At 37.6% G+C, this 14,907-nt stretch overlaps 3 protein-coding genes and 1 long non-coding RNA gene across 5 annotated transcripts in view; all 4 read left to right on the top strand.

The window, feature by feature from the left end:
- LOC124337282 (histone H4-like) overlaps nucleotides 1–14,907 on the top strand; it is a 116,761-nt gene that overhangs the window by 59,595 nt on the left and 42,259 nt on the right. The window lies entirely within an intron of this gene.
- Nucleotides 1–14,907, top strand: part of LOC124337228 (peroxisomal multifunctional enzyme A-like) — a 35,456-nt gene that overhangs the window by 12,576 nt on the left and 7,973 nt on the right. The gene's annotated exons all lie outside the window — the stretch shown is intronic.
- Nucleotides 202–11,440, top strand: LOC124337406. The gene is made up of 3 exons (XR_006917333.1): nucleotides 202–328; nucleotides 10,922–11,211; nucleotides 11,271–11,440. It is a non-coding gene; the product is annotated as an uncharacterized LOC124337406 (long non-coding RNA).
- LOC124337192 lies at nucleotides 7,659–9,247 on the top strand. Of its 2 annotated transcripts, none has more exons than XM_046791291.1 (4): nucleotides 7,659–7,800; nucleotides 7,873–7,942; nucleotides 8,030–8,266; nucleotides 8,349–9,247. In XM_046791291.1, exons 1-4 carry the CDS (start codon nucleotides 7,723–7,725, stop codon nucleotides 8,462–8,464), a joined length of 501 nt encoding a protein of 166 aa, XP_046647247.1. In that variant the 5' UTR covers nucleotides 7,659–7,722; the 3' UTR covers nucleotides 8,465–9,247. The 2 variants fall into 2 exon arrangements, with proteins under 2 accessions (XP_046647247.1, XP_046647248.1); XM_046791292.1 differs by having other exon boundaries at nucleotides 7,873–7,927.

The raw sequence follows: 14,907 nt of genomic DNA on the forward strand, positions 1-14,907 counted from the left end.
CACTAATCTCATCAAGGTGTTTCAACCAGGGAACAACTGCAGTTAACTTACACCAATAGCAGCCATATTTATCTGAAAAGGAATTGGTCAACATCATAATCAGCTCTTTTAATTGATCTTCACTGAAGTTCTTTATAAGACGAATTGACAACACCTCGAATCCGTCCAAAATTTTTATGTCTAATAGACGTTTTGTCCATTCGTTGGAACCCTTCTGCGACAGCATTCCTTGGAGAATTTCGGCGCTGACATATTTAAGTGTGAAACGATCAAATCCTTCTGAGTCGATGAGGTGGAAAATCAAGTCATTCCAATCACTCCAATCCCGGTAAGCCTCACTACCATTATCTTTCTGCTCAACTACGATTTTGGCCAGTGTTTGAAACAAATCCTTGTATCGGCATGCAACCCCAAACATTGTGCTACTCCAATATTCGACAATGTCATACCGATTTTTACTTTTGTTGTCCCGGGAGTCTGATTTGAGTAAATTCAACAGAGTGGCTTGCCCCAAAACATCCTTGACAGAACTCAGAATCACTTGAAACATTTCAAGGTTTTCTGATTCCATGGCGTCTGAAAGAGCATGGTGGACAAATCCATTTGGTGTAGTCAATATTTTTTCAAGTGTGTCAGATGTGTTCTGTTCCTCGTAGAAATGTTTTAGAAAAAGTAGCATTTTGCAATAGACTATTTCGTTTCCACGTGCAGCGGCCACGTAGAATGGGGTGAAACCGTTCTCATCGTAGCACATGACATTTACCACTTGCTCGGCAATTGTTTTGTACCTATCATCTCCACGTGTCAAATTTTCCTGAACTAGTAATAGTATTTTCTCGATTGTATCAATTTCGTTGTTGAAGACTGCTCGGTGAAGAGGAGTAATACCAAACAAATTACGTACTAACAAAACATTAATCAGGAGGATATCATTCGTTTCCAGTGAACAAGTTGGAAAATGGTTTTCAAAGATTTCAGGCTCCATTGAGAATAATAGACCAAATACTTTGATCGCCAGATTCTCTCGTACCTGATGCAAGATATTTAATATCTTCTCGAGGCGTCTTCCCTGTCGAATTTTTCCTACAACAGACGAGCAAACGTTTTTGATGAAGGTTGCCAATGTAGAGTCGTTTGAATATGCAGTCGTCTGTGATAAAATCTTCAAAAAGCTTTTTAGGTGATTTTCATAGTTTTCGTTCAGTAGGAGCATTGTTAAAAGGGGTTCCAAATAACATTCTTTCCACGGTTGGAAAAAACTGTCAGCATCCGTTCGTTTTTTAACCATAAAAATTTCATCCATGAAAGCCAGTAAACAATCTATCATGTTTTGTTGTTCTTTTGCATTCCAATACGAATAATCCTCCAAGTCGGTTAAAGGCAATCCATGAAAAAATTTTTCCACCAATGTTTCCGCGTGAGGTTTCCCATGATTATCCAGCAAATCAGAATCGAAATATCTAATAAATCGTTGAAAAACATCAATGCTTTGGTGACGAAAGACTTTTAATGTGAAAATAAAATTTTCAGTAGTATGTTCTGATAAAAAGCTGATCGTCATCGCTCGTAAAATGTCTGATTTGTCGAAAAATGTATCAAGGCAGTCACAAAAAAATTTAAATATTTTTTCTTTCTTGTTCTTAGCTGAATGGAGAAGCGCATTTGGGTGCTTTTTTGTGTACGGCTTGCGAATTTGACGAAGAAATTGACGATATAATACCTCCGACAATTTAAAAAATCTCTCTGGTAGCTCCCCTTTGTTAATATTTTCATGCCATTTTTTATTTAAGTCGACAATTTCCTTTAACATGGAATTGAAAAACACTTGCACGCCATTGTATTGTTCCTTAGCTAAAATTTTGTCGATAATTAACTTTCGCGCGAATTCACAGTCCAGCAGTTTGTTGCGTTGTTTGTCGTCGAGAAGAAATCCAGTGTAAAGATATTCGGCCATCATGTACTCGGCGTAGGTTCGATGCAAGAAGCGGACCTTGCCCTCCGCGTTTTCATCCAGCAAACCAAAGCGAGCGGAGTGATCCATTCGTTTTGTGATTTTATCGCGCTGTTCGTTTTCGGATTTCATTGGGTTTTCTGGTGTTCCCAACAAAACTTTGATTTCTTCCTTTGTTGAAACAATTGTCTTGATGGCCAGTTTTCTCAGGAAAGATTCTAAATGTTTAATATCGAATTTAACGTGGGAATCAGTGAGGTCTTGGGTTTCCGACAGAGCCTTTTTCTCTTTTTTGTAAATATTTCGCTTCTTTTTTATTAGCAAACGATAAAGATTAGCCACATCCAAATTCATCCGATCGATGGATTCGACTATTGAATTAAGCTCCGATTGGTTTTCAGCAGATTTTTGAACTTCCGTCTCGAAACAGTCGGCAAGGATTCTGCACTGCAATGGGATTCCGATAAAGGCTCGTTCTCCGTCCTTTAAAGTTTTCGATATTCGATCGACCAACAATTCAGCGAAATGGCGAAGATTGTCTTCAACGTCTTCTCTAAAATTTCGTTTCCACAAGGAGGTTAAATAATTGATTTGGTCTTCTTTGCTAAAGTTTTCGAGGTCATAAGTTAACTGAGACAACCGGAATTGTAGATTACTGGCCATATGAGAGCGAGTGGTAACGTACAATCCAGCGGATTTGTTTTTGCTAAGAACACTAATGATCCGAATGGCAGTTTCTTGGTACTGACTTTTAACGATTTCATCAAATCCGTCGAACAAAATTGTAATCCGTTCACCTAAATTTAGACGACGCCTCAACATTGAACTACCAAACCGACTCTTGCCGACGACGACGGATAAATTTAAAATGCATTCAATAGTGGTTGATAGATTCACTTCATACGAGTTTAATTTCAAAAAGTCTTTGGCGTGATCCGTGAAATTGATTGTAATCACCCAATGATTTGGGTCCTTTTCTTTAATTTCTTCGTAGTAATGCGACAAAATACTGGACTTGCCTGATCCAGCAGCGCCGGATATTATTACAACCCCGGGAATTTTTTCTTTTTCATGACGATGAATCGACAAGTTATCCTCTGTTAAAGTGGTTGACGGTGGAACAGCCAACGATTTTCTTTTCTCTAAAACAGAATTCATTTTTTTCCAAATTTTTGTTTTTTCTTCGTCATTGACAATTGGGGCTTTCCACTTGATTTCTCCTTGTTTGTTTACTCCGCATTCACCCTGAAGCTTTTCTAAAGAATATCCGCCGCTCGTCTCCATGTCCAGCTGCTTAGCAACTTCTTCCCAAAACTCATTGTCGAGTGGGAATGCGGATGACAATTGCCTCTTAATGTAAAGGGATTTTTCGAACCGGGATGAGCTTAAGGAAGGAATTTGAATTTGAGAATTTTCTTGTTTGATCAGCTCCTCAACTGAATCCAAATCAAAAATTTTTTCTGGTTCACCACTTTGAATTAATTCATCTAGAGTTTGGTCTTTATGCCTTTTGATCAGATCAGCCACTGCAAGTGTCGCCCCTTGAAATAACACTTGGGTGGAGAGTAACGTTTGTTTAAACTCGTTGCTAAAATCAGTAAATTTCAAATCATCTTTTATTCCAACACCCTCGCTACTGATGACAATCACCTTTTTAGGACTACTTGTTTCATTGACAAGTTCTTCATAGTAATTTTCACCTTCTGTCGAAATACCGTCTTCACAAATCACAATCAAAAGATGATGAGAGGTGTCTGATTTTAATGCTTTTTTGAATTTCTCATACTTCTTTATCTTATTTACTTCACTAAATGGCGCCATTAAGTAACTGTCTTTTCGTTTAAAATAAGTCTCTTCTGCTGTCACATTATTTCTGGTAGTCTCATGTGAAACGCTTCGTCTGAGTTTCTTTAGTGCTGCTATGACTTTAACAGCCGTTCGCTTTGGTAATTCAGAAATTATTCGTTCATCTTTATTCTCAGAAATCAGCAGTTGCTTCAGCTTTTCCGCCATTTCTTGAATTGATTCCTCATTAAATTCACACACTTCTTTCAGCTTCCTCTGATAGTCAATCGACACGGCCGTTAAGCGCAACGACTTAATTTTCTTCTTTGCATTTTCCAAGATATTAATCCCGTCCGTCGATGACATAAAAGTCGATTCTTTCTTTTTGAACCAGTCCAACATGTTTCTCAAAATGAAATCCGACTGAAAGTCACTTTCGTTCAACTTGTAGCGATCACTGATTTCGCTTTTTAGGATGTCATCAAGTTGCACTTCGTTGGGCGTGTGAACGGCAAAGACGAGTTTGTCCAAGAAATCGCCAATTTCCTTCTCTCCAACCAAGTCATTGAGCGATTTATTCTCATCCGGTGTGCCTGTACTGATTATTTTTCTGCCGAAATTTGCGCTGAGTGTAAAAGTCAAATGTTTCCAGAAATGAATGAAAACGGCGTTGCGCAGTTTCCCTCGAAAATCCGATCCTTTTTCCGATAAATCTTTTCCTTGCACAAAGTTTGCGCTAAAGGATCTCTCATTTTTTGCCCCTCCATCTGCGTCAATGATGTTTTCTGACACTAAATCGTCATAGAAATCCTCGAAAACGCGAAAATCCATTTTCATTGACTCTGTCTTATTTTTGTCATACTTTGGAAAAAGATTTTCTAACGATTTTTCTTCGAATGGATTCATTTTTTTCAGGCCGTCAACTCGAATCTTTTTATTGTCATCACATTTGAAATTTTGATTCTTCAAGCAGTTAACGAATGTTATCTCTGAAAGTATTTCACGGAAGGGACTGTTTCCTTCCAAAAATGTTGAACAAAGTTTCCCCTCTTTTTTATTTATAACTCTCTCTTCGACCAAAGCAACATGGTAATTTTTGAATATGGGAGAGGTTATGGCAAATTTTTTATTATCTGTTGCGTACTCTAACAACGTCTTGGCCAAAAGATGGATGTCGGTCCATGCTAACATTTTCCGTAGCAGATTTTCCGTTTTCTTTAATTTGTATCGAATTGGCGATTTTGCGTCGGAGACTTTGTCGAAGTTTAAAATTTCATCCCAATCGTCCAGAGGCAGCAGCTCGATTCCAGCCTCTTTAAGCTTCAATTCATCGTCGAATCCAACATTAGTGCAAATGATGCAATCCCGGACGTTGTTAGGCAGACATCTGTTAATTCCATTAATGACTTCACCGCAATAGGAACGGAAATATTTGGGTAGACTGAATTCCCCGTCGTTGTCGATCAGAAGATTAGCTGCCGTGATTTTTCCCTTTTCTTCGTTCTGTTTGTGTTTAGCCTGCAGGTAACGATAGCGTTCGGTTTGAACTTCTTGCGTCATCGAATCTTCGTCAGCTGGCACTTGGTACTTGAAAATCAAGTCGTCAAATTTCCCGCCCATTCCGGGTATTTCCGTCCCCAACTTGAACTGGTATTTGGCTTTGATCCCCCGAATCAAGAAGAGCACCAAAAGTTTCAATTGGAACACATTACCGTGGAGGGAATTTTTTAACCCAGTCCCCGTCGATTTCGTCGGTGGATTCTCGTCGTTGGATTTGGTTTCATCCACAGGATCGGTAGACGCGCCATGGCCCGTTCCGGCTGGGTTTTTCCTTTTAGCTGACATGTCCAAAGTTCATAAAAAAGCTGGAATACGATAGCTGTACAACTTCTGCTTGACAAAATTAGAAAAAATAAATAAATGTTGAATGTTTCAACACACATTTTTTGGGTAGAGACATAATTCGAATTTGGTCATTTTTATTTTTAAATCGTTGTCACATTGTGCGCTATGGTTGTGGCGGTAGCGGTATCAACTTACGCTGTGTTTATCTAATGCACTCGACTCGAAAATTTCAGAGTTGGCGTTTGATATTTGAACAGTCTAGGAGTTAGCACAGGATTCGTCTCCCTTTTTCAATATTTTATTTAAAAAGAAAGAAAATTCTCGAATTTTCCTGTCATGAAAGTTCAGGGCTCTATGCTAGTAAATACATGCTTAATTTTTGGATGAAAAAAGCAACAATTTGTGACTGCTGTCGTCGTGTCTTTCAGTCATTTTTCAATTTTTACTTTCTGATAAAATTTAAAAATAACTTGCCATAAGAAGTAGACAATTAAACATGTGAGGGATTTTAATGCTGACAGGATATTTGCGTACGCTTATTCCTTATTTTATTGAGTTATTTCAGTTTTTAATCGCTCTCCTTAAATGTGACACTCTTTTACGGGAAATAAATTGTGAATCACTTACCATAAGACCAATCCAATCGTTTTTTAGTAGAAGTTTGATTAATTTTTTCTTTGCGTTAAACACTGACGCACCCATCCATCTAAATGCAACTGCAACTGACCAGAGCTCAGAAGTAGACTCGACTGATGGAGTAGTTAAAGAGTTGGGTTAGCATATGGGGTTTCAAGAGACGTCTAGTCAGCTTCCATTCAAGGACATTGTTGCGTTGTAAACACACGCGACAGAAACTGGTCTGTATAGATTTATCTCTTCCTCTCCGGGACTTGTTATTATATATTATCTACTTTTTTCTTTACTTCTCTTTTTCGTCCCCTTTTAAATTTACATATATTGATACCTAATAAAAGGTTCTCCTCTCTATCTCTTAGTATTTTTTTTCTCTTTACGACTTGAAATAAATTGTCGTCTCTGTAATATTATTTTAAATTTGAAGACTTAACTATTGGGAACCAGAAAAGGGAATGACCGGAGGCACAGTTTCCTTTAAAAGAATCTCTAAGACAAACAAGGAAATCTTTTTTAAACATGGCAAACGCGTCAACGCTTAAGGAATCGGATGTGTGTTTTTATAATTTTTAAATTATCGAACTCTGATCAAAAAACCGCAAGACTCACCATCAACAACCCACAGCCGACATTTTACAACCAAATATAACGTATAAACAAACATTTTTGTGCTCGTTTTTCGTTCTAACCAGGGTGAGAGGAGTGATCCTTGTCGTGGCGAGGAAAAAGGGCGGAGTTCGTGGATAATTGTCACGAAAAACAGCAGCGGCTCCGTCAGGATTGCTCAACCCAGCTTCCTTCGGTGAGTTTACACCAGAATTATCTCAACTTCCTCTTTCCACATCACACAGCAACTCTCAGTTGAGGTTTCCGTTTGTTGCTACAATCAAATTGTGAAAACAATCCAACGTGAAACCGAGCGGGCTACGGTTTCACGTATGCTGAAATCACAGTAATTACAATATATATAACTTGTTATGTTTTAGAGCTTATCAAAATAAAGACTAGATAGCAGCGCGCAGACTCTCCCATCTCTGCCAAAAATCTTTTTTCCCAGATGCAATCGAATTCTCCGAGTCTTTCGCTCTTGAGTTTCTGATACTACTTTGATGATCCTAAGGATTTTTTTTTTACTCTAGATTCAATAAGACATAATGATACAAGTAGTTGGGAAACGCCCAACCAAAATACATGGAATCTTAGTTTATTACCCCCACATTAAAAAAATGGTTATCAAAGCGAGTTTAGCAGGGCGTTTGAAACCATTTCCAAAAGGGCGCAAAAGGGAGAGATAGGTTTCATTTCCATCTAATGTTATGCAAACAAGTGGGCCAAGTTTAAAAAAATTCCCCCTCCTTTCTTTTGAATTGTTGCCTTGGGTTTCAGATGTCGACCGAATGAGTCTAGTGACTCCAGTCTTGTCGCTATAAGCAGAGAGTTCGATAGGAAGTGTAGTAGTGTCTGCGTGAATAATTCGTTAAGATCCAGTTTCAAGCATTTTGCTCAACATGTGCTGCAAACTAAACCAATGCTGTTGCGGCTGCTCACTTCGCACCGGAGCCATAGCGATTAGCGTCTTCTCGTTGGTAAATATAGGAACAGCAAAATTGTTATAATTTTATTTGGCGTACTCATTAAACCGTGGGAAATTTGAGCAGATTTCTTCAGTCGTATCAATCATTCGGATGGCATTGGTCATCTTCGCACTCCAAAGTAATTCGTCCAATGGTAATGGCTCAATTTATTTATAACAATTTGTATTTCATGTTTTATAACTTCAATTATTTTTGACTGTTTGACATATATGGAGTTTAGCCGCCAAAATGTTATATAATTTGAGTGTCGGTCAGTTGGTAGTAGCGGTAGTCACAATTGTGATGACCATTCTGCTCCTGGTCGCCGCAGTGAAGAATCGAATGCCCAACCTAATGTTGCCTTGGATCGTTGTGCAAATTGTATCCATTATTGTTATGTTTTTGTACTTGATAATATTGGCAATAGTAGGTGCTAATATCGGAGTAGTGGAGATATTAATCGCCTGCGTTGGGGGAGGTATGTATATGTCGGCACATTGTGCTGGTGGTTTTATGCGATTGTCACTTGGTTATTTCTTCTTCTGTTTGGATTTTCATAGCGCTGGGGTTTTACTTCTGGCTGGTGGTGCTCAGTTACTATCAAGAACTGAAGGCTAATGCGACGACGGAACAATTACCAGGCGAAAAAGCCACGGGACAGATTCAACATTGTTAAAGTTATTTTTCATTCAGTGCCAAATTGAGTATGCAGGTGTTAATCCTGTTAAGATTACGACGATTACGTATATGCATAGGCATACGTTCTTTAAATGTGACAGTGTTGTGCTTTTGGTAGTCTGATTTTCTCTTTTTTTTCCCTCCGAACGGGATTGGGTTATTTCGTTGTGTATTCATTTCGACTGGTTTGTTTCTCAATAGAACTTTTTGTTTTAGCCTCAGTAATAATCTGGAAAAGGTCAATTTGTCGAGGTTTATTTTACCGACAGTAATTGAAAAAAAATTGTGTGCGCAAAGAACATTACCAAAGTCTACATATTGTGGGAAAGATTAATTGAAATAATGCTGCGCTTTTTCTTTTAGGTGATTACCTGTGCTGCATGACCATAAAGGAATACATATGGAAAAGGAACTGCGATTCGATGGATTCTTCTAGGCGTATTCTCACAGATTTACTGCAAGGTAATTAAAATGATTATTAGAATTTAAAAAAATGTATGGAAATGACTATTCTAGTCTAGTTTTTCGTATTGAGAGGTCCTTGTGATGTTTAGTTGAGGCTCAGTATTTCCGCGGTAAAATATTATTACATGTCCACTTCCTCCGCTTTTATCGTCTTGAGAAGAAATAGAAGTAAAATATAAGAGGCAGAGCAATCAAATGCCAGTATAAAGTGTACCGTTTCGGTTTGGTTTTTTCTTTTAGCTGACATGTCCAAATTCCGTGAAAAACGGAGATATGTTTGTTGTCTCTGGCTGTCTCTGGCTGAGTACAACACAGCTATTGAAAAAAAAATTTTATGCAATGAAGAAATATACGAATTTGGTCATTGTTATTTTAAAATCCTGATGCAAAACAAAACAAAGTGGTCGTCAAGTCTTCCGTTCCATTCTGAACGTTGACTAGTCGACGGAATTATATTATGTGATGACTCGAAAATTGTCGAGTTGGCATTTTATATTTGAACAGACAGGTGTTAGCACACAGGCTTCGTCTCCCTTTTTCAACATAATTTTTTATTTCATTTATTTATTTGTTTAAGTGCATTCTTGAATTTCCTGTCGTGAATGTCTAATTGTCTATGGCCTATGCTCGTACATGCTTAAATTCTAGTTTCTAGGTATCATAAAATTTAAGCGATCGGTTTGTTAATTGGCCTCGATTGACCTCCTTGTCTCTCAGCCATCTTTCAACTTTTACTTTCTGTTTTAAAATTTAAAAATAACACACAATTAGGATTATCTAATTGAACATGTAAGAATATAATGATGACTAGAAAAAAACTATGTATAATGTCATTTCTTATTGAGTTATTTCAGTCGTTAATCGCGCTCTAAAATTTGACACTCTTTTGTAAACGCACTCCACCTAACATTGGAACAGCTTTTGCGTGTTATTAAATTTACCTGAAAAGGCAAAGTGCTATGAAAACATATTTTAGGCTTTTTAGGTTTGTGAATCGCTTACCAAAAAAATCAATCCGATCGTTTTAGAAGTTAAATTGATGTTTTTCTCTGCATTAAACACTGACACACCCTTGCGACGAAATACACTGCATCTGACTGCAGTTTAGACTCGATTGATGTTCTGGTTGCAGAGCATATGGGGTTAGCATATGGGTTTCAAAAAACGGCCACTCAGCCACACTCAGCTTCTATTCAAGGACATTGTCGTGTTGTAAATACTCACGACGGAAACTCGTTTGTAGATATAGTATCTCCGGGACTTTTTATTTTATTTATTCGTTTTATTTGTCGTCCCCCATTTGAATTTGCATATACCGTATACGGTAATAGGTTCTCCTTTCTTTCTCGAAGCGTTTGTTTTCTCTTTTCTACTTTAGTTGACTCTGTAATGTACATGTTTTTTTTTTAATTTGGAGGCTTAACAATATTGGGAACAAGGGAAAAATAGCCGGAGGCACAGTTATTTTCTTCAAAAGAATCCTGAACACTAACAAGCCAATTTTTTAAAAATCTAGTAAACGCTTAGGAATCGGATGTCGGATGTGTTTTTATATTATCGAACTCTGATCAAGCTGACAAAAACAAAATAACCGCACGACTCACTATCAATAACCCACACCCGACATTTTACAACCATATGTAACGCCATAACGAATATTTTTTCTACAGAACTCAACTTTTTTTTTTATTTATTTACAACTTACCCAGCAGTTGTTATTTTTAAAAATATCGGGTTGTGTTCGGCTCAGTGAATCACTTCCTCCTTATTTTTTCTTCCCTTATCACTTCTGGGTCTCTGTTTGATCCTGTTTCTTATTATTCTAGAATTTGTTGTTATACTGACTATTCACTATTCATAGATAAGGTTCATAAAAACCATAAAATGTGTTTGACTAAGCTTAGTATACAAGCAAATTCGTTGGTTGTTTTATGTTTCAGCGCTTTTGGAAATTATCAACTAATTTTTCAACCATTTTTTTATTAATTAGGAATTCCGGAAGTATTCACGTCGATGGCTTCGGAAAGAGCCAACTCACCAAGAAGATGGGAGGAGTGATCCTTGTCATGGTGACGAGAAGGGGCGGAGTTCAAGTTTCGTGGATGATCGACGCGAAAATCAGCAGCGGCTCTGTAAGGATTGTTGAACCTGATGAACCCGCAGCAATCCAGCACAGCCATTGCAGTGCAACAGAATAGAAAGGAAAGACAGTATAGAATAACAGGTCGTTATTCTATATGCAGAACCAACAAGATCGACTTCCTTCGCTGACTTCCTCCGGTGAGTCACACCGGAATTATCTTTTTAATACTCACTTACACACAACAACTCTCTTTCAGTTGAGGTTTCCTTTTGTTACTACCAGCCATCAAATTGAGTAGTTGCTTGAATGAATTAGCGTTCCTGAAAGCAAAACAACTGCGGTGCATGATTATAAGTTCGAGCGGGCTACACTTTCACGAATGCTGAAATCACAATATTTACAGTATATACTACACTTGTTAACTTTTAGAGCAGCGGTTGTCAGATAAGGCTAGATACCAGCGCAAATGTTTAGTTTTTCTTTTTCGCTTTATTTCCCGGCCGGAAATAAATTTCCAGATGCATTCGAATTCTCCGAGTCTTCTCGCTCTTGAGTTCCTGATACTAGTAGTAAAAAGTATGTCTATTTATCTAATTACCTTTGATGTTCTTAAAGATTTTTCTTTTCTTTTTTTATTCTTGCTCTATTTAGATGCAATAAGACATAATGACACAAGTAGTTGGGAACGCCCAACCAAAATACTTTGAATCTTAGTTTATTACCCCACATTGAAAAATGGTTATCAAAGGGAGTTTAGCAGGACGTTTGAAACTATTTCCAAAAGGGCGCAAAAGGGAGAGATAGGTTTCATTTCCATCTAATGTTATGCAAACAAGTGGGCTAAGTTTCAAAAAATTCCCCCTCCTTTCTTTTGAATTGTTGCCTTGGGTTTCAGATGTCGACCGAATGAGTCTAGTGACTCCAGTCTTGGCGCTGCAAGCAGAGAGTTCGCTAGGAAGTGTAGTAGTGTCTGTATTATCTTTAACTAGATAACGTCCAGTTTTAAATCGTTTTTGCTTCAACATGTCCTACAAATTAAATCAATGCTGTTGCGGCTACTCACTCCGGACCGGTACCACAGCGATTTGCGCCTTCTCGTTGGTAAATAGGAACAGTAATGTCATTAATTTTATTCGGTGTTCTCATTAAAAAGTGGGAAATTTGAGCAGATTTCTTCAATCATTCGGATTGTACTTAACTTCTGGTAATGGTAATGGCTCAATTTATTTTAAAATTGGCATTTGTCATGTTTGAATGACTTCAATTATTTTTGACTGTTTTGCATATGGAGTTTAGACGCCAAAATGTTATATATGATTATAATGTCGGCCAGTTGGTAGGTGCGATGGTCTTAATGTTTACGACCTTTCTTGTTCTGGTCGCCGCAGTGAAGAATCGAATGCCCAACCTAATGTTGCCTTGGATCGTTGTGCAAATTGTATCTATATTAATTGCGATTTCGTACTTGATATATTTGGCTATTATGGGCATAACAACAGATGATACGGGAGTAGTGGAGATATTAATCGCCTGCGTTGGGGGAGGTATGTATACAGTATGTCGGCACATTGTTGCTGCTGATGAAGACGAGACGAGAAGCAACTCGCCTCACGTTCAACTGGGATCGCTTAGTGCGTTGTCGGCGCTCGTCGAGAAACTAGGGGAGGATTATTTGGGCCTTATTACCGGAAGCCATCCCCTTCTTGGCGGAATTGCTTGAAGGATAATGGGAGTGATGTCAACGAAGTGGAAGTAGCTGCTCAGACGACGATCGCCAATATGGAGAACATGCTTGGAGAACCACTGCAGAAATATTTCTAAAATCATCTGCATTTGTATGCTACAAACCGTAGAGCTCGAATAAAGATGATTTCTCTCCCAGAAATAATTTTAAATGCTTCTCTTTTGAGAGTTACTTGGATTACCACTTTTATCAAGTAAGATTTTTCATTTATCTAATATTTAGCAGTGAATTAACGAAGCAATTATCAGTTTGAGCTGTGACTACATAACTTTTCGAATCAATTTGCTTTTTTAACTTGATCATCAAGCCAGCAGGTAAGTAACAGTATTATATTGGGTAAGCTAATCAATATTTCGTAATTTTTTTGTGTCGTGAGTGTAAACAGGGTATAATGAGAGGCATGAAAAGTTGAAGGTGACACAAAATAGAATGGACAATTGGGCGTTTTTAGGTTCGAAACGTCGACGTTATTCGAGAAGTAAGCTGCTGATAGCGATTCAAAGAGAGATTTGCTAGACCATTCAGAGAAACTAGTGTTACGTTTATTTATGAAGTTGATTACTTACTCAATTATTTTTAGAAAAATGATGAGGAAGATTTTGTTTCAGTCGAACGTGGTCGAACAATTCGTGATCCGGTAGTTCAGAAATTAAAGTGGAAATCAACAAATCCTCTGTTCCGATTTCATGTATTATGACAGTGAATTAATAACATAAATTTTGAATCATTTAACGAAAAAGATACAGCGAAAATTGATCCTTAACTTTGTTAAATAACTGGTATGTCTCGTTGTCTCCTAGACTTCTGTTACCATAGAATCGAAACTGAGAGCTTCATATGATGGCTCAGCTACTTTCGGCCCTTCTTTTTGGTGGAACGTTAAATTTTTTGTCCAAATATTTATTTACTTTTCGCTGAACTTTTTCACGATGTTTTACGTCTAAATAGGAGAGCATGGTTTCAACAACTTTTTTTTCTCCTGACAAAGCAAAGGAACATATAAAGGTAACATCATCATTTCCGTTATCAACGTGAAGTAATAGCCCTTTCACTGCACTGGAACCAAATTTCTCCAAGACACTTTTTAAAAACTTGCCCATCATTCTGATGTAGTCTTCCTCGATGTCAGTGCGAAATAGCCCATACCAAATGCTGCGATCTTTCACTTCAACTTTACGTAAGATCTTTATATATTGGATAAACTGTTGGAGTTGATTTTTATTACTGTAATTGACTATAAAAGTTAAAGTATTCAATACTGTGTCTGTGTATGACCGATTATACGGAATCAGCCAGATGGGATTTTTAAATAGATGTTCGATTAATCCAAATGCACGTTCTTGAATATGTTGCCGAATTCCTTGTTGGACCACTTCTGGTAATTGAGCTAACAATTCGTCAACATCTTTCTTCCACCATATAGCGTTTAGATAGCGTGGGTCTTCGTCGATGACATGAAATAAAAGTTTTTTAGCGGCATCAACGCCAAAAATTTCCGGGTTCTCCGACACGTGTTTTATTATTTTGTTCGTAGCTCGGTCTTTTTCAAATACGTAACTCCACATACTGCGCTGTTTCTTTGCAATAGTGTGTAAGGACGTAATGGTTTGGATGAAATCTTTAAGTTGGGAATCGCTACCGTGATCCAAATAAAACCACATGATTTCCTCCAAATAACTGGTGCCCCTTTTAATGTTATTGAGCCAGAAAATCTTCGATGTCAGATTCAAGAAGGTATTGTCGATCGTTACTGACGAATTCATTTTCCAATGTTGTTTCGCTTCTTGTTGTCTTTCCTTGGACAAATGAGGTAATACAAAATTGGCCAGCGCCTTTGAGCGAACAATATCATTATCGTGAATCACCAAGTCATACGTAAAACTTTCACCAAGTTTCTCCGACACGCATTTCATAAATTTTAGAATAGGATTACTCTCATTTTTTTCATTAGGAGGTATTAACTCGAAGATTTCATATTTTTGTAATATCTCACACCAATAACAGACATATTTCTCTGGATAGGTCAACATCATAATCAGCTCTTTTAATTGATCTTCACGGAAGTTCTTTATAAGACGAATTGACAACGCTTCAAATCCTTCCAAAATACCCAAGTCTAAGAGACGTTTTGTCCATTCGTTGGAACCCT

The sequence above is a fragment of the Daphnia pulicaria genome, chromosome 4 (assembly GCF_021234035.1).
Source record: "Daphnia pulicaria isolate SC F1-1A chromosome 4, SC_F0-13Bv2, whole genome shotgun sequence".
Taxonomy (NCBI): Eukaryota; Metazoa; Arthropoda; class Branchiopoda; order Diplostraca; family Daphniidae; genus Daphnia; species Daphnia pulicaria.

Coding starts and splice junctions, on each gene's coding strand:
- LOC124337192 (XM_046791291.1), top strand. CDS start 7,723: ATGTGCTGCAAACTAAACCAATGCTGTTGCGGCTGCTCACTTCGCACC. Junction 7,943..8,029: donor CCAAAGTAATTCGTCCAATG/GTAATGGCTCAA, acceptor TATGGAGTTTAG/CCGCCAAAATGTTATATAAT. Junction 8,267..8,348: donor AATCGCCTGCGTTGGGGGAG/GTATGTATATGT, acceptor GGATTTTCATAG/CGCTGGGGTTTTACTTCTGG.